Raw genomic sequence first — 24,417 nt, 5'->3', positions numbered from 1 at the left:
TTTTGTAATACTGATAGTGTTTGATTAGTAGTCCTCTCTTTATATTTTTGATACATATATATTTTCATAGGCTGTCTTTAGTATTTTTATGTTTTTAAGTTAGTGTGTCTTGTTGTTTAATCAATAAAATCTTGTTCATTTTTTCTGAATTGGCGGAGCATCTGTTTCTTTTTAACCATCTTTATCTTATAGATTAGTTTAGGTGTAATTTAGAGTGCTACTAAGGGGATTGTCTTTGTTCTTTTCATCTGTGTGTCTTATATAGTTTTCTTTATCCCCTAGCACCATCAGGTCCTATTTAATTTATATACTGACTTTAATTGGGGTATATATTTTATTTTACCCTTATAGTTAGTTTTATTAAAGGGCTTGAGTTAACCTTATATATTATGTGTTGAGCAACTTCTCCTTTTGTGTGTTCTATATATATATATATATATATATATATATATATATATATATATTATATATATATATATATATATATATATATATATTTTGTGGTTAGCAGGGATGGGTGCAGTGTGTAAGAGCCCCCCTGCATCAATCTGAGCCAGGAGAAGGGACAGATTTTTTTTCTATGTCCCTTTTCGCAGCTCAGCACCACTTTCTTGTTGGCGGAGCAATTTTGAGAAAATCTCTCCATTTTATAGCCGCGATCAGCTGATCGGGGCTACTAGAATACAGCGGGGTTTTAAATTGGCGAGATATTGCATCTCACCACCCGCGCTGCGAGATTTTTTTCACACCGGCGGATTTTCCTCATCTCGCCAGTTTTTCGCCATTTACTGAATTGATGTAGGCATATTTGGCAAAAAACTGGCGAGATAGGGCTTCTCGCCGATTTCTGCATTGGCCCCTATAAGTCATTCAAGTTTAAAACTAGCAACAACAAAAAAGCAAAAGCAATAACGTCTTGAAAACTGTGGTGAGATCTCCCTGATCCAGAAACCTTAAGATCAGCCTGCATAGTATCTCACACGATCCCTCTCCTAAATGTCAGATCCACCAGTGTCCGTGGATGTGAGGGGTTGGGAGATTTGCCAGTGACAGGCTGACAGGGGAGGAGTAAGGGTGAATAAGTCCTGGGGATGACATATCCAGCACTTAAACTTAACATAATAGCACAACTATTGTGTCTTGTAAACTTCCCCAATTAGTGAAAGAATGCATAGTACTCGTGTCCAGTAATAGTCAAATACTCTGTGACATAGCCAGCCCTAAAATACAAGTGTCAGATCCGCCCCTGAGCTGTGTATATACAGAGTGACTGACAGCCCCAGTACATATTCACACGCACTCTTACTCACACCTCCCCTGCCACAAGGTCTCATACACCCAGCAGCTCTGCCTCCTACTGTATGTATGGGACACACACACACACACACACACACACACACACCCACACACCATACTGATACAGAGATCCCAGGATAGATGCACTGTAATTACACAGATCTCCCACGATCTCAGAGACGATCATCAAAAAAGGATTGCTTGCAGAATAACCAATACAGACACGCTGAGACACTCACACGCGTGGGGAAGAACACAGCACACAAATTCATAGAACACACACATATACCCTTTCCACAGGTACACACATAAAGACAGGTACACTGTGCGTGAGTACACACATAGACCCAGGTACATAGAAATCCATTGCACTAGCACACACATACACCCCCTGTTGCACTAGCACACACATACACCCCCTGTTGCACTAGCACACACATACACCCCCTGTTGCACTAGCACACACATACACCCCCTGTTGCACTAGCACACACTGGAGATCCCCTGGCACAGATACCATGCTTCGGAAAGTCAGGAATATCCCATTTATTAGGGTGCGATCCAGGACCCTAACGAACTCCCTACTTTTCCTGTGCCTCCTGACTCTGCTGGGGCTGTTTATCGCCCACCAGGAGGAGATCCTCTGTAAGTGCTCCCAGAGCCTCCCAGCAACTTACAGCAGGTAAGTGCCTCAGAGAGCAGCTTACAAGGCTGGCTACAATGATCAGGTCCTTCCATAGTGCCAAGGGTGCAGAAGATGTACCAGATACATAATACATAGACAAGAGCCAGGGCACCCCTGCAATGAGTTCAATTCCTCCATGGGGATAAACGTTTGTGCAGGAATGTAATGGGATATCTTGCACTGCATCTTGTGTAAGCTCCTAAACACACCGCTTGTAGGGACGCTTTCCCCCAGCACAGAGACTGGCACTCAGACATAAGCTGTGCTACACTTACCAGGCTTTACTTCTGTGTTATAAAGTAACAAAGAACTTGGCATGGGCACTTTAGAAGGTGGAAATCCATCCAAAACCCCAGGAAAGGGAAGGAATACAGTAGCTCTTTGAGTTAATGACTGTCCCAAATGAGTATCCTCAATGACTCTATAAATGACAACGAGTTCTAATCAGGAGAAACTGGTTCAATTCCTGGTGTCACCTCCTTGTGACCTTGGGCAATGTCACTTTATCTCCCTGTGCCTCAGACTCCAAAACACATAGATTGTAAGCTCTACGGGGCAGGGACTGTGTGTAACCTTCCTCTGTGCTGTGTACCGCGCGCTGTGCTGTAACTGTAACGCGCTGTGTCTCCCATTGGGAGAACGGTGCTATATGAAATAAAGTTGTTATTATTATTAAAACAGTGCACTTGATATATGACATGTATATATGGCTGTTTACATGACACTGCGCTTACAGATTCCATAGCACGCGTTTGATCATTGGGCACAGAGCACATTGAGAGCCGAGAGAGCACTTATAGGAATTAAATAGAATTTTGGAATGTGAGGTCCCCGTCCTTACACCTTAAAGATATATGTATATTATCTGCCCTTGCTTCTTCTTCCTGCCTGTGTGCAGTTTTTAAGGTAACAAATGAAAATGCCAGCTGCACCTGCGGAGAGAACAGCGTCCGCGTCGCTGAGTAAAACACCCCAGGAGTTAGCAACGCAATTTGTAGCCAGATATGATACAAGACCACACCGGGGAAGATATCAAAACCTGCAGACCAGGGGCGGCCAACGCCAGTCCTCAGGGGCCACCAACAGGACAGGTTTTCAGGCTACCCCTTAAAATACTCGAAGATTGAGCCACCTGTGCTGAAGCAGGGGTATCCTGAAAACCTGACCTGTTGGTGGCCCTTGGGGACTGGAGTTGTCCGCCCCTGGCGTAGACAATTAGGGCAAGAGACGAGACCATTGGAATTAGCTGAAAAACACCCAGGCGCCACAGGTGGGGGTGTTATTTTCTCTCTATGGCGCCTCTGTAGTGTGGACGCCATCTCTCGCGCCCGTCCTGTACCCGTAACGCCATATACACCTGTCTTGGCGCTGGATGCTTGGGAGTTTGTCACGCCTCGATATTAAAAGGGGGCTGCACAGTGATGGGGTCTCGCCTCTTACACTCATCTTGTACCTGCTCCTCTGGTGTCTTGTAACATATTTGGCTACAGCAGGGGATTCTCAACTCCAGTCCCCAAGACCTCCTCCTAACTGGTCAGGTTTTCAGGATAGCCCAGCTTCAGCACAGGTGAGCCACTGATTGAGCCACCTGTGCTGAAGCAGGGACTGATTGAGCCACCTGTGATGAAGCAGGGATAACCTGAAAGCCTGACCGGTTGGGAGGTCTTGCGGACTGGAGTCGAGAACCCCTGCTGTGGGTTAACGTGTAGAGCTGCATAGGGGCACCTGTGCTGAAGCACAGACTGATTGAGTCACCTGTGCTGAAGCAATGAAATTCTGAAAACCGTACCTTGTGAGGGGTCTTGAGGACTGGAGTTGAGAACCCCTGCTGTCGGTTAACGTGTAGAGCTGCATAGGGGCACCTGTGCTGAAGCACAGACTGATTGAGCCACCTATGCTGAAGCAGGGAAATTCTGAAAACCTTACCTTGTGAGGGGTCTTGAGGACTGGATTTGCCCACCCCCGGGCTAGTGTTCACACCTTTCTCTCCTGGCATTTTAATCCATTACCTTATCTCACATGAGGACCGCTGGACAACACTCCAGTAGAGTCTTATGACCCGATTTCCTTCTAAGAAAATGTAATATTTGTTAAAGTGACAACGTATCACCCGGGAAGAATTCGACACGTGTCTTCATAGGTATATAATGGTAAACAAAAATACTATCTCAAAACCCCTCATTCTGCATTAAAGCATTGAAACCAAGGCATTTTTAAGAGGGCTTGATAAAAAACAGCTGACATATCAAAATAATGACAATATTACATTTTATGCGGCTGACATTTAAGATGTCCGCTTCCATATCGTTTGCTTTTCCTGCCCGTTCTGAAGCGAGAGGAAGCAGCCTGCTATTAACCCTTTGTGGGCTGTGTAATCATTATGGAGAGATACACCTTAAAGCTGCAGTTCAGGCTCCCGTTGTTTATTTTTTTTTATTTTTTATTTTTAACTTCAATAGTTTTATCTGGGCAATCTCTACTTACCTAAAAAAAACTGCATAGCTGCCGGTTAATTCGTTCTCCGTCTATTGATCGGCAAAGTTTGGCGACATCTTTATATGTGGTGAATGTAAATCGTTGCTGTAGGAACAAGCGTGCTTGTTAAAATAGAATACAAGAAAATTGGTCTTTCAAAGTTGTTGTTTTTAAAACAGAAAATGCTAAAAGTATTGTTTCTTACTACAGAACTGATTTATTAAAAAAAACACACATGCAGGATATTGCCTGAACTGCAGCTTTAACCAAGTTCATTAACCAAGTCCCCGTTTGGTTTTTTTGTCCATCGTTAAATAGAGTGTAAAATGAATATTCAAGTGAAAAAAGGAAAAGTTGAAACGCTAATAAAAAAACGGAAAAGTTCTTCTTTCGTGATTTGTGGTGTGTGGTTGTTGAGTTTAAGCTGAAAGTCCTTGCATTGGACCCTGTGCTTAACGGAGACGCCGGTGACACGCTTCAATGTGCTTCGCCTGGCAGTGAAAGGGTTACATTTGCTGTATGTATGTATATTTATATAGCGCCATTCATGTACATAGCGCGCCACAGCAGTAATACACGTGACAATCATGTAAATAACAAATAATACAAAGAACATGTTATGGGGAGAAGCGCTTCAGACATAAAAGTAACATTTAGGAACAGGAGTCCCTGCCCCGAAGAGCTTACAATCTAATTGGTAGGTAGAGAGAACGTACAGAGACAGTAGGAGGGCGTTCTGGTCAGTGCGTCTGCAGGGGGCCAAGCTTTATGTATGAGGTGTTAATTATCAGCCATGGAGCTGCTCATATGCTTCGTTAAGCAGGTGTGTTTTAAGGTGGGTCTTAAAGATGTGTAGAGAGGGTGCTAGTCGGGTATTGAGGGGAAGGGCATTCCAGTAGTGTGGGGCAGTCAGTGAGAAAGGGTTAATGAGGGAGAGGGCTTTAGATACAAAAGAACACAAGATTCGGGATGGTGTATTACTGCGGGTCTGCTACTATGTGACACCTTTTATTTCCCCCTCCCCTAATTCTCCGTGACACCGCGGGGACAGGATGAGTGACGTGCATGCCTGGCTGTGACATTAAAAGTGACCTTGTGAAAATAACTGCTCTGTAACTGTCCAGATTTCTGGGTATTATAATAATTGGGCGGATCGGCCCGCCCAGCGCCTCTGCATCACACAGGTGTGGGCTTTTCTGAGCCCGTACAACGCGTGTTAAAGCGACAGTCTGCGCTGATGGACAGTTTGCTTTAACTTGCATTTAGAGATCTTTTCTTTCCCTTTTTCAAAGCCATTTTTATTTTGAAATCGGATGCTTCCACAGCAGCCAAGGATTCTGGGTAATGAGCACACAGAGTTGGTCCTTTTTTTTGGCTTCTTATCCACTTTAACATGGATCTCTTTAAATCAGCAGTCAGCCTGCATGGCCTTTGTTATCTGTGAGATACGTTTGCGATATTAAGAGTCCGGGACGATAAAATAGAGTCCTCCCACAGTCCAGTGAAGTCTAAAGGTTCCCATAATAACCTCAGAAATCAGAGATTGGGAAAATCCTCTTTGTTTTAAACAGTCCCAAAAAAAACAGGGGACACGATTCTAACATTATACGAGTTAAACTCATACAGGGAGAGAGGGAGAGAGGGAGAGAGGGAGAGAGGGAGAGAGGGAGAGAGGGAGAGAGGGAGAGAGGGAGAGAGGGAGAGAGGGAGAGAGGGAGAGACCTTTAAAAACAGAAATACCATCAAGAGGAACGGTGCACAAAAGAATAAACAAAGTTATGTATATGGAGAGGTCTGACTGCCCAACTAAACAGTTCTACCGAACATGGGAGCCTTGGCTACAAAGGTAAGTAGGCAAGGGGAGAGTAAACCCAGTGCCAAGCATGCCACTAAATCACCCCCCCCCCCACCCCCACCACCACCGCTCAACTCTATCCTTTCTATCTTATCTATCCACTTTGAGTTCGCACCAGAGACTACGGATCAGCAGCTCACTGTTAAGGAACAACAGGGATCCAGAACCAGAACTGTAGATCTTAATACTGTCTGAAATTAATTAGTATAATGAGTACCGCCGTTAATGTGATGTTCCCCGTGCAATGTAAAGTGGTGTATGTCTCAAAAACTCAATAAAAAAGATTGAAACAATAAAAAGCAGAAATACACCCCCCCCCCCCATCAGAAACCAAATTGTGAGTCTAACTTACATAATGTTAGTATTTTGCTCCCTGAGCATGTCCTGCTCGTTTAGAAAAAATAAAGTCATGTTTTTCTAGTGTTAATCTGTCATTTCTGAGGTTACCGTGGTAACTTTTACACGGCGCTGGGGAGAGTCCATTTTAACCTCCCGGACACTAAATATTTCAAACGCTTCTATCTCCCGAATGAAGCCACATATTTTCAAATTAAAACCAGCCTTGGGAAGGTCAGGCAGAGATCTCTTCGAGTAACGTAAAACGCAATCGAAAATGGCGACCATCTGGAAGTGCTAGTTCCGAGGACGTTGCTGCGCAAGAATGAAATGGTTAACAGCGTTTTCTGCGTGACAGCCCTCTTTATAATGTTGGTTCAGGAATGTAAGGACTTGTGAGAAATCTATAAACCCCGCTGTATCCGAACTCCCCGCGTCCGGCCCAAACACCCGCCATTCAGGCCAACAGGAGCCTCTGCGATCGGCGCCAACGTGGGTCATTAAATGGTGTTTGTGTCAATGGGGGGGGGGGGCACTTGTGCGTGGAAACGGTCGTTAAAGTCACATGGTGTTGATCTTACTAGTTTAATGAGTAACCCTCTATATTATCTGTGCTGGTTTCACTGCAGTCATCGTCCCCAAACTTGGGGACAAACCTCGAGAGGCCCCCGAGCACTGACAAGATTACGGTGCCCCACATATGTAATTTAAAATAAAAGTTATACTAAACCGTAAAATAAAATTGTGTTTTTCAAAATGACAAATTAAAATAGCTTTTTTTTTTTTTTTTTTACAATTTCAATAAAAACGGCTTTATTGTTGATTTACCAAAAATGTGTACAAAACGCATAAATATTTTCCATTATTACCCATTGCGGTTTTTTTTAAGTTACTAATAAACCAGTATAATACTTACATATGCTTTGCAAAATTGAAGCATTGAAAATGAGACGATAGCTTTGTACGTACGAAATCCTGCATTTTGAAAGAAATTCTTAGTATAGGGATTCTAACCCGTCTATGGCTCGCGTCGCCCCAAACCCCGTACCGAAATGTGGGGGTTACTTACTCAAAGCCATGCACTGGCTGCGTAGCAGGGATACAGCAACGAGCCATAGAAAATGGCGTCGGTCCTGACATCTAACGGGGACGATGAGAATGATTTTAGAATCGGCCGATGTTGCAACTATTATGACCTGTAAAAAAATAACTAAGAAATCTACTCCCACAAAGGAAATGGAAGCGGATAATCAGTAAGTCCCCACTATTGCGTGCACTCAATAGTCCCATACAGGTGCGGTAGCAAAACAATTACGTTTGTAACGTATATGTAGTGAGCTAAAGAATATAAGGATAAAGTGCTTCAAACAAATGAACGGGTGAATACTGTCAATGGTTTAAAACAAGTTTATTAATTACTAATTAAAATAAACGGGGGTAAAGCAAAAACAAAAAAAGCTATGTGTATATATATATATACACATACACACACACACACACACACACACACACACACACACACACACACACACACACACACACACACACACACACACACACACACACACACACACACACACACACACACACACACACACACACACACACACACAATAATATAAATGTAAAAAAACAGAACAATAATTTTTTGTGGAAAAAAATATGAAGAAAGAAAAATCATTTTAGTGAAGAAAACATTAAAAATGTATAACGGAATAAACATAAATAATTCAGTGCATATACTGTGTATACTGCACATATCCCGTACCTCCTGTCTCTAAGTCTCCCAACATACCACTTAGATTGTAAGCTCTCTGTGACAGTGATTTCCTTTCCTATTATGTGATCTTGTTTGTTGCACTTAGTGTCTTATCATTTTCTCTACTGTCTCTTTTCTAAAGCGCAGAATACATTGCAGGCACTATATAAATAAATTATATATATATATATATTATATATATATATATAATATATATATTATATATATATACACCTTATAAAAACATAATGCAGTGCATGCATATGATTGAAAAATAAAGAACACATTATAACAGCAAAGAAACCCTGACACAGAAATAATTCTGTGTATTAAGTCTCTGATATGTTACTGGGTAAGCTAAACCTCTCTCCATTGTCCTGATAAGCCCTGTGTAATGACGGCTGATTGGGTGTCCCTGGGCTGTGTTTTGTTCACCTGGATAAAGTGGGTGTTTAATACGTGTGTGCACAGGGAGAAGAATAAAGACAGGTAAAGGTAATAGGTGGAAAATAAATAGACTGGTCAAATACATGGAAAGGATTCATTCAATCTCTCATGAGCCGTTCTCACGGGCCTCTCTCCCTTGATGTTGAAACTAATGGCACCACTCCCCTCTTGTCCACATAATAATATATTAAAGACTCCCACGTAGGTCATTCCAGCCACGCAGTAACCCTTACACGGCCAGGGAGGTGTGTAACGCGCTGCTCTGCGTGCTATATTGCATTGGGAATCGTCAGAGAACACCAACGCTTAACTTTTATTAACCTAAACAACTGGTGTCATAAAACCCCTTCTTTAGTTCCCATCCATGATGCCAGCGCCAGGGCGAGTGGCGAATGATAAAGAATACTTATGTGCACAGTCACAGGTCTGAGACAGCCCCGCACAGATCCCGCGCCCCATAATCGCACTGCGTACCCCACATACGTGCTGCCACTACACCAAGGGGTTCTGGGTAAGGACGTGCAAATGAGCACTCGTTGTGCGCAATTCTTTGCTTTAACGAGGATCCCTTTAATCCAGGGGTTCTCAACTCCAGTCCTCAAGACCTCTCCAACAGGTCAGGTTTTCAGGATATCCCCTGCTTCAGCACAGGTGGCTCAATCAGTCCCACTGATTGAGCCACTTGTGCTTAAGCAGGGACTGATTGAGCCACCTGTGCTGAAGCAGGGACTGATTGAGCCACCTGTGCTGAAGCTGGGACCGATTGAGCCACCTGTGCTGAAGCAGGGATATCCTGAAAACCTGACCTGTTGGCGTGTCTTTAGGACTGGAATTAGCCACCCATATTTTTATTCTCATCTCTGCTCTCATGTCATGCACTTATTTAACCCCGGGCCGTGCTGTTAATTCTGAGTGACACAACAGTCCTATAGGGATCTATGTTTAAGTGGATAACAAGCAACGATTGACACACAAGGAGTGCTCATTTGCATGTCGTTGCCCAGAAGCCTCTGCTGCCGTGGAAGCACGGTATGCGGTGTGATTATGAGGCACGGCAGGTTGGGTGACCTGTCTGTGACATGTGAATGTGATCTTATTATTACGAGATTCCCATTGACTCAGAGGCGAGGCAGAGTATACCAAAGGACGCCAGCGAAGATCAAGGTTACACCAAGGAAAAAAAACATTCTACACATATAATTACAGGACCATTCACCGCCAACAGTTTTGTTAACTGCTTTGTTGCCAGAGGGGAAGCTCAGCTTTGCTGTGTTGCACCGACCCCAAAGACAGCACAGAGCTTAATGTACTGATGTGTAATGCTCATTACTGCCACTGACGCCTGTAATTAAATGATAGTAACAATCAGTACTTTGTCAGTCAGACTATTTGGAACTATCCTTCCCTGACCCTATATGCTGACAGGGGGAAGCAGCAGCTTTAATGGCACGGAGCCGACTGTTAATTAATGTGGGTGTGCCAGATTGTTATTGGATGCACCTGTGCCTTCGGGCTGCATATAATAATAATAATAATAACATATTCTTGGAAAGCACTGCTAGTGTTACGCAGCGCTTTACAGAGACATTTTGCAGGCGCAGGTCCCTGCCCCGTGGAGCTTACAATCTATGTTGTTGGTGCCTGAGGCACAGGGAGATAAGTGACATCAAGGAGCCAACGCTGGGAATTGAACCAGGTTCCCCTGCGTCACACTCAGTGCCAGTCAGTGTCCTTACTCACTGAGCCACCCCTTCTCTCTGAACTTTTCCAGTATTCAACAACAAGTACATCACTCCCCTGTTACAATGTAACCACTAGTATGGTCCTCTCTCTCCTCTCTCTCCCTCTCTCCCCTCTCTCTCCCCTCTCTCTCCCCTCTCTCTCCCCTCTCTCTCCCCTCTCTCTCCCCTCTCTCTCCCCTCTCTCTCCCCTCTCTCTCCCCTCTCTCTCTTCTCTATCTCCTCTCTCTCTCCCCTCTCTCTCCTCTCTCTCTCCTCTCTCTCTCTTCTCTATCTCCTCTCTCTCCTCTCTCTCTCCTCTCTCTCAAGCATGAATAACAAAGGGTAGGGTATGTTAACACAGTACATGGGTAACAGTTACACACAGGGATTTGGGGTATAGTGGGTGTCTCTCAGCAGGTGACAGGTGCTAATATCATGTGCAGCCAGTCATGCGGGGGCTTCCTCTTCTAGAAGTGGGCACTTCAGAGTATTTTTCACAGTGCATCAGGAAATTAGTTTAATCTTCTACCTCTCCTAGCTCACATCGCTGGCACAGTCTCACCTCCCGGGGCTTCCAGTTCTGCCTGTGTCTCTCACACACCTCTCCTAGCTCACATCACTGGCACAGTCTCATCTCCCGGGGCTTCCAGTTCTGTCTGTGTCTGCCTGTGCCTCACACACCTCTCCTAGCTCACATCGCTGGCACAGTCTCACCTCCCGGGGCTTCCAGTTCTGCCTGTGTCTGTCTGTGTCTCTCACACCTCTCCTAGCTCACATCGCTGGCACAGTCTCCTCTCCCGGGGCTTCCAGTTCTGCCTGTTTCTGCCTGTGTCTCTCACACACCTCTTCTAGCTCACATCGCTGACACAGTCTCATCTCCCAGGGCTTCCAGTTCTGTCTGTGCCTGTCTGCCTGTCTCTCACACACCTCTCCTAGCTCACATCGCTGGCACAGTCTCCTCTCCCGGGGCTTCCAGTTCTGTCTGTGTCTGCCTGTGTCTCTCACACACCTCTCCTAGCTCACATCGCTGGCACAGTCTCATCTCCCAGGGCTTCCAGTTCTGCCTGTGTCTCTCACACACCTCTCCTAGCTCACATCGCTGGCACAGTCTCATCTCCCGGGGCTTCCAGTTCTGCCTGTGTCTCTCACACACCTCTCCTAGCTCACATCGCTGGCACAGTCTCATCTCCCGGGGCTTCCAGTTCTGTCTGTGTCTGCCTGTGTCTCTCACACACCTCTCCTAGCTCACATCGCTGGCACAGTCTCATCTCCCAGGGCTTCCAGTTCTGTCTGTGTCTGCCTGTCTCTCACACATCTGTCCTAGCTCACATCGCTGGCACAGTCTCACCTCCCGGGGCTTCCAGTTCTATCTGTGTCTGCCTGTGTCTCACACACCTCTCCTAGCTCACATCGCTGGCCCAGTCTCACCTCCCGGGGCTTCCAGTTCTGTCTGTGTCTGCCTGTCTCTCACACATCTGTCCTAGCTCACATCGCTGGCACAGTCTCACCTCCCGGGGCTTCCAGTTCTGTCTGCGTCTGCCTGTGTCTCTCTCACACCTCTCCTAGCTCACATCGCTGACACAGTCTCATCTCCCGGGGCTTCCAGTTCTGTCTGTGTCTCTCACACACCTCTCCTAGCTCACATCGCTGGCACAGTCTCACCTCCTGGGGCTTCCAGTTCTGCCTGTGTCTGCCTGTTTCTATCACACACCTCTCCTAGCTCACATCGCTGGCACAGTCTCATCTCCCGGGACTTCCAGTTCTGTCTGTGTCTGCCTGTTTCTATTTGCAGGCTCATTCTGTACTGGCACAAGGTCTGTCTCTTCTTTGGATCCCTTACCTTCAGTAGGTAGGGTGCCAGGTTGTATTCTCTCTGCAGGCTGTGATAGGACAGGGTGGTACAGGGTTTAAAGAGGAGCTCCTGGCATTCCATTACTCTGTAGCAGTAAGACTGTGGATGTCTCTCTCTCTCTCTCTCTCTCTCTCTCTCTCGCTATATCCTTCTCTCTCTCTCCTTCTCTCTCTCTATCTTTCTCTCTAGCCACATCCTTCTCCCATCCTCTCTCCAATCAAACAGAAAAGTAAAAGGCTCAATCACTGTAGAAGGCAGAAGGGAAGGCTGCCTTCAGACATTTATAAAACACAGTTGGCAGATGGAAGTGATGGGTTAACTTCCCTACTCTTCCCCTCACCCATTACCTATGAAGGTGTAATGTGGGCATCAGCCAAAATAATACTGTCATTGTAGATTTAATATAGTAAGTTGTGCACACTGGACAATGTGGCATGAAACAGGACAATGCATTTGTGTCCCCAGGTGCTTATCGTCTTATTGTTTGGGGGTGGCGGGGAAGTAAGGCTAGGGGAGATAAAGTGACTTGCCCGAAATCGCCACGAGCTTGTCCCGGGTACAGACACCCCTGCTGGCACTGGGTCTGCCCCATTATCACACTGCTTTGTTTTTCATAGGTATATGGAGGAGCTGCCAGGAAACGAGGAAATGCTTCAGAACATTGATAAACAACTCCCAATGGAGGTGTACAATGATTTACTAAACAGCCATCGTGCAGCTGAGGCTATCATACTTTTGAATGTGACCACCAAATTTCCAGTTGCGGCCATCAAACCTTTGAAAGTGACCACATTTCCAGTTGTGGCCATCAAACCTTTGAAAGTGACCACCAAACGTCCAGTTGTGGTCACCGAACCTTTGAAAGTGACCACCAAACGTCCAGTTGTGGCCACCGAACCTTTGAAAGTGACCACCAAACGTCCAGTTGTGGCCACCGAACCTTTGAAAGTGACCACCAAACTTCCAGCTGTGGCCACCAAACCTTTGAAAGTGACCACCAAAAGTCCAGTTGTGGTCACCGAACCTTTGAAAGTGACCACCAAACGTCCAGTTGTGGCCACCGAACCTTTGAAAGTGACCACCAAACGTCCAGTTGTGGCCACCGCACCTTTGAAAGTGACCTCCAAACGTCCAGTTGTGGCCACCAAACCTTTGAAAGTGACCACCAAACGTCCAGTTGTGGTCACCGAACCTTTGAAAGTGACCACCAAACGTCCAGTTGTGGCCACCAAACCTTTGAAAGTGACCACCAAACTTCCAGCTGTGGCCACCAAACCTTTGAAAGTGACCACCAAACATCCAGCTGTGGCCACCAAACCTTTGAAAGTGACCAAACTTCCAGCTGCGGCCACCAAAAGTTTTAATGTGACCACCCTACCTCCGGCTGTGATTACTAAACCTGTGAATGAGACTACAAAAGCTTCAGCTATTACCATCAAATCCCCACTTGGACCCACCAAAAGCAAGCCCATCTCCACCACCACCTCCTACCTGGGGGATGAGTACGGGTGGGACGACACTCATCTCAACTCTGTAAGTCTCAGGTTTTCTGTGGGGAGCGGTTATCCTGTGGTGTTATGAATGCAGTATAGCGTACCAAGGGTTCCCCCTTTGTATGTCTTCACACAGGAGACCTTTTGAGGTACAGGTCCCTAGAGGGGTTATCAAAACATGTTTTTTTTAAAAATACTAAAGAAGACGCAAGTTCTGATATCTCCCATTATAATACTGCGCTGAGCATCATTCCTACACCTACTCAGCTAACTACTTGTATTTATACTCAAAGGCTACACCAGGCTGAAACTTTGCAACTACAAGCAGCGACGGCTACACAGTAGTTTGTTGCTTTTTATAATAATGGTTTTAGATTTGGACGTTTTGGCTTGCCACTTTGGTAGGGGGGCACATGTGCTCTCGGGGTGAGAGACTGGAGTACAACAGATTCAGACCTTGCAACACTGTAGACTCCTAACCAGGGGCGTACTACTACCCCAATGCAGGGGGGGGGGGGATCACAACAAGCCTCTCCCTGCTGGTGTACCCATGTCCCGAGCGGTGCCAGAAGTTGGGCCCGCCGCCAAGAGATTGGGCCCAACTTCTGCATCCACCCGCGTGGCCCCAGCTTCCCTGTGCCGCAGAAACCGAGACCTCTCCCCCATCCCACATTGGCCAGAAGGCAAGGTGAGAGGGAGGGGCGGTGGGGGTGATTGAGTGAAAGAGAGGGGGGTGGAGGGTGAGAGGAAGGGAGAATTGAGTATGAGAGTTGGAGAGGAGGGGGGAGAGTGAGAGGGTGAGATAGTTAGAGAGGAGTGGGAGAGTTAGAAGGGTGGAAGAGAGAGATAGGAGGAGTGGAAAGAGTTAGAGAGGAAGGGGGAGAGTTAGAGAGGAGGAGGAAGAGTTAGAGGTGAGAACAGGGAGTTAGAGAAGAGGGGGGAGAGCTTTAGAGACTAAGGGAGTGAGAGAGTTAGGGGTAGAGTGAGAGAGTTGGAGAGGAGAGGGGGAGAGTTAGGGGTAGAGTGAGAGAGTTGGAGAGGAGAGGGGGAGAGTTAGGGGTAGAGTGAGAGAGTTGGAGAGGAGAGGGGGAGAGTTAGAGAGAAGGGTGAAAAAGTTAAATAGGAGTGGAGAGAGTTACAGAGGAGGGGAGAGTTAGAGAGGAGGAGGAGAGTTAGAGATGAGAGGTAAGTTAGAGAGGGGGATAGTTAGAGAGGAGGGGGGAAGAGAGTGACAGAGGGGGGCCTTTAAAATATTAATTAAAAATGAATTTAAATTGTAGTTACGTCACTATACAATTAAAGCAGCACTTTAAAAAAATAATTTATATATTTAGTTTTAATATATACAGCCTTTGATTACCTTTATTGAAAACAGATTACCTATATTACTATCAATAATATGGATACAAGTAATATACACCGTATCAGCATACACTAAGACACAAAGAGCATAATGCTAGAAGCCCTGCGTAGTGGTTCTGATGGATCTCCCTTGCAGGAGTGAAACGCACGTCGGGCAGAGCTTCTGCCACTAGGCTCTTTATGTCCCAGTATACGTGCTCACTGTAGTAGGGTCTCTGGGGGGGTTGCTTGATTTTGCTGTTGGGACTAGAAAGAGGGTTATCTAAGTCAGGATAGTGCTCAGAGTAACCTCTTCCTGTCCGGAATGATCTGATCCGCCTGACACCTTCTTACTTTAAGTTACTATTCTCTCTGTGCCTCAGCCCTTATAGCTGGGGATTTATCAGCCCTTATAGCTGGGGATTTATCAGCCCTTATAGCTGGGGATTTATCAGCCCTTATAGCTGGTGATTTATCAGCCCTTATAGCTTGGGATTTATCAGCCCTTATACAGTAGCTGGTGATTTATCAGCCCTTATAGCTTGGGATTTATCATCCCTTATAGCTGGGGATTTATCAGCCCTTATAGCTGGGGATTTATCAGCCCTTATAGCTGGGGATTTATCAGCCCTTATAGCTGGGGATTTATCAGCCCTTATAGCTGGGGATTTATCAGCCCTTATAGCTGGGGATTTTTACACCCTGCTCAGAATATTGCATTTTGTGCTATATTGTATGCAGGATGATGCTGTGTATATCACTTGTATCAATATTAGTGGCTGTGACACTCTCTCTGTTTATACTATAATTAGTTAGTGTCACTAGACGCAGTGTTTTACAACCCAGGTTCCTAGGAACCCAAGGGTTCCCCGGGCGTCCCTAAAGGGTTCCTTGTAATGTTCAGGTCATTTCAAAATTGTACCAAACACAGAAGAATTTACAATGCATCTGATCTCAGACGCACTATTAGAGAGGGTCGGGGTTCCTTACAATGCATCTGATCTCAGACGCGCTGTTAGAGAGGGTTGGGGCTCCTTACAATGCATCTGATCTCAGACACGCTATTAGAGAGGGTTGGGGTTCCTTACAATGCATCTGATCTCAGACGCGCTATTAGAGAGGGTTGGGGCTCCTTACAATGCATCTGATCTCAGACGCGCTGTTAGAGAGGGTCGGGGTTCCTTACAATGCATCTGATCTCAGACGCGCTGTTAGAGAGGGTTGGGGTTCCTTACAATGCATCTGATCTCAGATGCGCTGTTAGAGGGGGTTAGGGTTCCTTACAATGCATCTGATCTCAGACGCGCTGTTAGAGAGGGTTGGGGCTCCTTACAATGCATCTGGTCGCAGATGCGCTGTTAGAGAGGGTTGGGGTTCCTTACAATGCATCTGATCTCAGACGCGCTGTTAGAGAGGGTCGGGGCTCCTTACAGTGCATCTGATCACAGACGCGCTATTAGAGAGGGTCGGGGCTCCTTACAGTGCATCTGATCACAGACGTGCTATTAGAGAGGGTTGGGGTTCCTTACAATGCATCTGATCTCCGACGCGCTGTTAGAGAGGGTTGGGGCTCCTTACAATGCATCTGATCTCAGACGCGCTGTTAGAGAGGGTTGGGGTTCCTTACAATGCATCTGATCTCAGACGCGCTGTTAGAGAGGGTTGGGGTTCCTTACAATGCATCTGATCTCAGACGCGCTATTAGAGAGGGTTGGGGTTCCTTACAATGCATCTGATGTCAGACGCGCTATTAGAGAGGGTCGGGGTTCCTTACAATGCATCTGATCTCAGACGCGCTATTAGAGAGGGTCGGGTTCCTTACAATGCATCTGATGTCAGACGCGCTGTTAGAGAGGGTTGGGGCTCCTTACAATGTAACAGATCTCAGACACGCTGTTAGAGAGGGTCGGGGGATTCCTTAGAATTTCACATACCGGGAAAAAAATTGAACCAGAAAAAGGTTGAAAACCACTGCACTAGAGGCTAGTTTGGTTTCTTTTACTGCCCATAGCCTTATATATTCGCATACATACTTCCCTCAGCTTATCATTCCCTATTGCGGTTATGCTATTACGTGTAAGGCTTTAGTACTTGGCTTTACATTAGATTCAGCTTTATTACTGATTCTGAGCCTGATCACCCATTTATTTAGCCATCTATACCACTCCACCCACCTATTTTTTAATTACTGTTGTGACGTTTACACAGTGATATATGTTTTAATCACACCAAGTGTCACGGGAGACCAGGCAATTTACACCTTTTTATCCGGATCATGCATTGAGCAAAACAAAATCATGATTTAAATTGTACATTTAGTCACAGGAAAAGGCAAGCACACAATGTTACACAAAATACAGGCAAAAAAAAAAAACTTACTTGGGACTGGGGTACAAAGCTAGACTCTTCTAGGTGCAGGGAATCCTAATAAGGATTTTCCCCTGATAACAGTTGCAAAAACAGGACAGAAAATATTCCAGGCAGCTTTAGCTGAAGCAGCCTTTTTCTTGCTGGAGAATTGAAATTTAGAATCCTAGAATCTGGAGAAAACTTTCAGAATCTTTAGAACCTTGAGAGAACTTGGAGAACTAAAATTTTGATTTGCGTAGGGGGTTTATAATACCTCTTGAGTTTCATTCACAAACTGCTACCCCCCTATCAGAACCGTGAGAATATTCTCAGCAACCATCCCAAGAGAAACCGGTAGAAAAAAACAGGGTTACCTGGAAATCTGAATGAACCATGGGGCAGGGGCAATTTGGCAGGCAGGGGCAATTTGGCACCTCTGGCCTTGGTTCCCTCAATGCCACCCGCGTTGACAGGCTCCTGTCAGTCTGGTGGTGGCAAATGGACATGCAAAGTGCATCCATTGATCTCAGGACGTGGATACTTGAGTCCTTCCCTCCTGCCCAAATGGTCTTGACACCTCATACATCCTCTGGGCTTTCATCTCCCCCTGTATGAGTAGACACAGTGGCACCCAAGTGGGTCTGAAAGTCCCAGCTCATCTCTGTGCACAAGCATATGTTTTAAAACACACAGTTTAATAAAATATACACTTTAAAAATATCCTAAGTCTGTGGGCTATGGGAAATAGAATAAGAAGCTGCACGTTATTTCTTACTAGCCATATTCCCCACACTCTATACAATAAACTTAGGACTGGGCTTTTAAAAGTCCCCTACAACCTTGTAGATGATTGGAGTACCCCCAGACCCCTATACCGGTTCTGGGTGACCTGGGCATTTACTGGGTATCCCCACTAACCTCGGGGCCACCTGCCTGGTTCAGGGACACTGCACATCCCTATGCCCCATTTACCTTTCTGGGCTGTGCTGAAGCAGGGACCCCTAGTAGTGAGTCGCACATGCGTTTTCCAGGGGAGATATTACAGAGACATTGTGTCTACATGTACATGCATCCAGGCATCCAACCTGATTCCTGGGTACATTTTTAGGGGAACCAGCAACGCTGTACCCCCCCCCCCCCCCCCAAAACTCATACCACAGCAATCCCTGCTTGCTGGCACACCTGGAAAGGTAAAAACACACAAATTCTTTATTGTCGCATAATTGCAGGCAATGACAGGTAATGCATATACAACAGTTAGGCCCAAGAGCTAACACTCTAGGACCCCAAAACATGGATCAGAGGTAACCAAACGGGCTTAACCTTTATTAGTGGGTCTGGCTACCTCTTCACGTCACACCAAGTAATCGTTATATTTTAGTTTGTGTTATGCAGCAAGTGAATTCTTGGTTATGAGCATTCCTCATACTGTATGCCCCCGGCACTCTTTTTCAGCTGCTGCTCAGTGTATATGTATAATACTCCATTAAAAATGGCATTAAAGCAGCAAAATGTAAAACATGAATGGGTTTTATTTTAAATAAAACCGGTCCTGCAGTATTAGATAATAAGGACTGTTTTTTGTTTTTATTCAACTCTTCATGCCATTTATAATGAGTTTTAAAGCATCCTTGGATTTCTATAGCAGGTTTAAACCCACCGCCCCAGCAGTGCAAGATCTTTGCAACACTTTCCCGTTTGGGATCATTTGTTACAAATGTTCCCAGCCGTTTGAGCTGCAAATGGAGTATTATCTAATTATCAGGGGTGCGCAAACTGGGGGGCACGGGATTCTTTTGGGGGGGGGGGGGGCAGCAGCAGTTGCAGAGGCCCTGCGCTCTTCCCTGGGGCATTTAATTTAAATGCAGGGGGGACCGCACAAGTCCTCTGCAACCTCAACTTACCGGGATTCGGTAGACTTCTGGACGCGTCGCCATGGCAACGCGGCTTCATTTGACGCGGCGGGATCACATGACTTGCGGCGTCATTTGACGCCGGGTCACAGGAAAGGGGGCAGGAGGGGTGCGAGCGCTGGGGCTGTCACACAGGGGGGCACAGCTCCGAAACTTTGCACACCCCTGAGCTAATACTACAGAAGCGATTTATTTAAACACGTTGGATATGGCATGGATCGCCCATAACATCTCAGCTCTTTACAGCTGTTAGTACACAAGCTTGGGAAACCTTGCTTTCATATGAGGTCTGATGATTACATGCATGTTTATTTATGTATAAAATGTGTTACCAGGCAGTAATACATTGATAGTTACCGCTCGTTTTCACGTATGTCCTGGGCATAGAGTTATGATGACAAGACATGGTTACATTAAGTGAGCAGGGTTATACATTATATACAAGACATTGCACGCACAGTTAGAGATAATATATATTATGGGCGTATGTAACAGTTACAGACCAGGTTAAAATGTGAGAAAGCTTTATTTTTTAAAGAACTTAGACTGGTGGTGGCTGTGAGAGTCTCCGGCAGACTGTTCCAGTTGTGGGGGGCACGGTAAGAGAAGGAGGAGCGGCCGGATACTCTGCTGAACCTTGGGACCATGAACAGTCTTTTGGAGACAGATCTCAGATGATAAGTGCTGCGTGTGACTGCTCTGTGCACCACCCGTGATTTATCTGAAGTCCGTGGGGACAAGGTGCCTGCACAGTAGGTCGCCATGGCATGCCTTTACTTTCTGCACGGAAAGAGTTGTGGTTTCACAGAACAGCCTCCCAGCAGAGGTGCTGGTGGAGACGACTGCAGTGAGGGAACTCAAGGGATGAAAGAAAGCAGAGGATCTAACTGGGCCTGGGGTTTTACAGCAAATGGGAGTAACGAGTGGGCAAGAGGGCTTTATCTGCCGTCGTATTCTGTGTGTCTTTTACCTTAACAGGGATCAGAGTGTCAGGGTGGGCGCGTGGGCTCAGAGCGCCAGGGGGGCAGGTGGGCTCAGAGCGCCAGCGGGGCAGGTGGGCTCAGAGCGCCAGCGGGGCAGGTGGGCTCAGAGCGCCAGGGGAGCAGGTGGGCTCAGAGCGCCAGCGGGGCGCGTGGGCGCGTAGGAATGAGTTTCTCGGACTAGTGATTTACAAGAAACCAAACACCCATTAAACGGAAAACCCTACCCTAGCTATCTGGGGATTTCCATGTCACCGGTAAATGTGAATTACTGCGTAATGAATGTAATGTTTCATGGGACCTTTTAAAAAGGTGACAGCAAAAAATGTGCTTGTTAAAAGCTGCTCAAAGTGTTCCGAACATTGATAGAAAGCCCTCCGTGAGTCCCAGCCCAGTGTCGGACTGTTTGACATCCGGGAGCAGGGCTGCAGGGCAGGGATTATTAGTGGCAGATTCCAAGGTGGGGTCCTGTTTGCAGAGCTGTTAAGTTCAAAGCCATCAACAATAAATACATTCCAGAGCTTCATCACAGGTCAAGAAGGGAAGACAGAGACTGACTGCATAGACCTGCGAATACAGTCCTGCAAGGGCGATACGGCTCTCGGGTAAATGAGATTATGTCAGCTGCTGTGTAGAAATTCACTTTATATGTGCGCTAAATATGACATCATCTAGTAAAAATGTAATACAAGCTCATTGTATAGAGTACCATTCCTACATATAGTAAGGATATACCATACACATTTTAAGTTATGGTGGGTGAAAAAGGCGACAAGAAACCTCCACCGTATAGCATATAGCAAATAAAAAGATCACTTGTGAGCACACTCACATGTTAACAGGTCTGCAACCCCGCCTTTCACCATTATCACCTAGCATACAGTGCTTCCACTGCAGCAAGGGATTCTGGGAAATTACATGCAAATGAGCACACTGTGTCACATTTTGCCTGAAATCCATTCTTACATGGAACCCTTATAAGCTAATGCTCGCTGTTAACACAGCTTTTAAGCACAGCATGGGATATATATGGCAAGTATTCAAGTATTAGTCCCCCATAAACTGTAACTTGGTAATTAAACTTTTGCATAAGACCTGCATGGGGTTTGAGCAATCCCTTCATCCATAAGACCTGGAGAGCCTGCTGTTACTCCCTTGTATTCCTAATACTTTTGCAGCCGAGAGGGGAGTGGGGAGAGAGAGGGAAGAGGGGGGAGGGAGAGGAGAGGGGAGCGAGGGGGGATAGAGGGGCGGGCGAGAGGGAAGGGGGAAGAGAGGGGGAGAGAGGGGGGAGGGACGGGGTAGAGAGAGTCGAGAGAGAGGGGAGAGTGGAGAGGGGAGAGAGAGGAGAGGGAGAGGATAGAGTGTGTGTTTTCCTTGCATGGAGTTCCCACATCTGTATCCAGACATAGACTGGGGCAATGAGATTAGCGTTACAACAAAAGGAAACAGGTTTTTGGGGGTGCGTAAAGACAATTATATGACCCAAATTATTGAGGATTCAACCAGGAGAGGGGCAGTACTGGATTTGGTCATATCAAACAATGTAGAAGTAATAACAAATATTCAAGTCCTGGAACATTTGGGTAACGGTGATCATAACATGGTCTCATTTGAAATAAATGATCAAAAAACAGATTACTTGGGTTCAACAAAGACCTTAAGCGTTAGAGAGGCAGATCAACTAAGGTCTAATCTACAAGTAATACATTTGGATGATGTTTTTGCAGGGAAAAATGTAGACGATAAATGGGCAGTCTTTAAACTATTGTTAGAAAAGCACACTTATCAGTGTATACCCTTGGGTAATAAGTATAAGAGAAATAAGTAAAAACCAATGTGGCTAAATAATCAGGTAGGGGAGGAAATGGACAAGAAGAGGAAGGTGTTTAGATTCTTTAAGTCAGAAGGGACAGAGACATCATATCAGAATTATAAGGAATGTAACAAAAGAAGCAAAAGAGCAATTAAGTTAGCAAAAATGGATAATGAAAAAAGGATTGCAATAGAAAGTAAGGTCAACCCTAAAAAGTTCTTTAAGTACCTTAAGAACAAAAAAACGAGAAAAGAAAATATAGGACCCTTTCAGTGTGAGATGGGCAGACAGATTATTGGAGATAAGGAAAAAGCATAGGTATTAAACAAATTCTTTGCCTCTGAGTTTACCAGGGAAGAATCAATTTCAATAGTAGTGCCACAGGAGGAAGCCACAACCTCCATGTTAATGAACCATTGGTTAACTGAGGAAGAAGTTCATAGACTGCCTGATAAAAAGAAAGTAAATAAGGCACCTGGCCCCGATGGCATACATCCAAGAGTTCTCAAGGAGTTAAGTTCAGCAATAGCCAAACCATTATATTTAATATTCAAGGACTCCATTTCCACAGGCTCAGTACCACAAGATTGGCGTAAAGCAGATGTGGTGCCTATATTTAAAAAGGGAGCTAGATCACAACCGGGGAATTACAGACCTGTAAGCCTGACTTCAATAGTGGGGAAACTACTTGAAGGTTTAATACGGGATAATATTCAGGAATACCTAATGGAAAACAAAATTATTAGTAATAGTCAGCATGGATTTATGAAGGATAGATCATACCAAACTAACCTTATTTGTTTCTTTGAGGAGATAAGTAGGAATTTAGACCAGGGTAATGCAGTTGATGTGGTCTACTTAGATTTTGCAAAGGCTTTTGGTACGCTTCCACACAAGAGGTTGGTGTGCAAAATAAAGCAAATTGGACTCAGTAAAAATATATGCACCTGGATTGAAAACTGGTTAAAGGACAGACAACAGAGGGTTGTCATAAATGGAACTTTTTCAGGTTGGGCTAGTGTCGTGAGTGGAGTACCTCAGGGATCGTTACTGGGACCCCTGCTTTTTAACTTGATTATTAATGACGTAGAGGTTGGCATTGAGAGCAAAGTCCCCATCTTTGCTGACGACACTAAATTGTGTAAGGTAGTAGAATCAGAGCAGGATGTAATTTCTCTCCAGAAGGACTTGGAGAGACTGGAAACGTGGGCAGGTAAATGTCAGATGAGGTTTAATACAGATAAATGTAAGGTTATGCATTTGGGATGCTAGAATAAACAGGCGACATACAAATTAAAATGGGGATAAATTGGGGGAATCCTTGATGGAGAAGGATTTAGGAGTGCTTGTAGACAGCAGGCATAGCAATAGTGCCCAAAGTCATGCAGTAGCTGCAAAGACAAACAAGATCTTATCTTGCATCAAACGGGCAATGGACGGAAGGGAAGTAAACATAATTATGCCCCTTTACAAAGCATTAGTAAGACCACACCTTGAATATGGAGTACAATTTTGGGCACCACTACTTAGAAAAGACATTATGGAACTAGATGGAGTGCAGAGAAGAGCCACCAAATTAATAAAGGGGATGGACAATCTAACTTATGAGGAGAGGCTAGCTAAATTAGATTTATTTACATTAGAAAAGAGGTGGTCTAAGAGGGGATATGATAACTATATACAAATATATTCGGGGACAATACGAGGAGCTTTCCAAAGAACTATTCATCCCACGGGCAGTACAAAGGACTCGGGGTCATTCCTTAAGGTTGGAGGAAAGGAGATTACACCAGCAACAAAGGAAAGGGTTGTTTACAGTAAGGGCAGTTAATATGTGGAATTCATTACCCATGGACTGTGATGGCAGATACAATAGATATGTTCAAAAAAAGGTTGGACATCTTTTTAGAAAGGAAAGGTATACAGGGTTATACCAAATAAGTATACATGGGAAGGATGTTGATCCAGAAATTAATCAGATTGACAATTCTTGGAGTCGGGAAGGAATTTATTTTTCCCCTTATGAGATAGCATTGGATGATCTGACTCTGGGTTTTTTTGTTTGCCTTCCTCTGGATCAATAAGTAAGTATAGATATA

The 24,417-nt window shown here is 45.3% G+C and overlaps 1 protein-coding gene across 1 annotated transcript in view; it reads left to right on the top strand.

Annotated features, from left to right (window-relative positions):
- The first annotated feature begins 1,307 nt into the window (after positions 1-1,307).
- The window catches only part of LOC142472856 (uncharacterized), a 43,417-nt gene continuing 20,307 nt past the window's right edge, over positions 1,308-24,417 (top strand). Inside the window, exons 1-2 of the mRNA XM_075580051.1 lie at positions 1,308-1,978; positions 13,044-13,959. Of these exons, the coding sequence (XP_075436166.1) occupies positions 1,815-1,978; positions 13,044-13,959 (1,080 nt within the window). The 5' untranslated portion in view covers positions 1,308-1,814. The remainder of the gene's footprint in view (positions 1,979-13,043; positions 13,960-24,417) is intronic.

This window comes from Ascaphus truei, chromosome 22 (genome assembly GCF_040206685.1).
Source record: "Ascaphus truei isolate aAscTru1 chromosome 22, aAscTru1.hap1, whole genome shotgun sequence".
NCBI classification, from domain to species: domain Eukaryota; kingdom Metazoa; phylum Chordata; class Amphibia; order Anura; family Ascaphidae; genus Ascaphus; species Ascaphus truei.
This window is presented reverse-complemented; position numbering and strand designations above follow the sequence as displayed.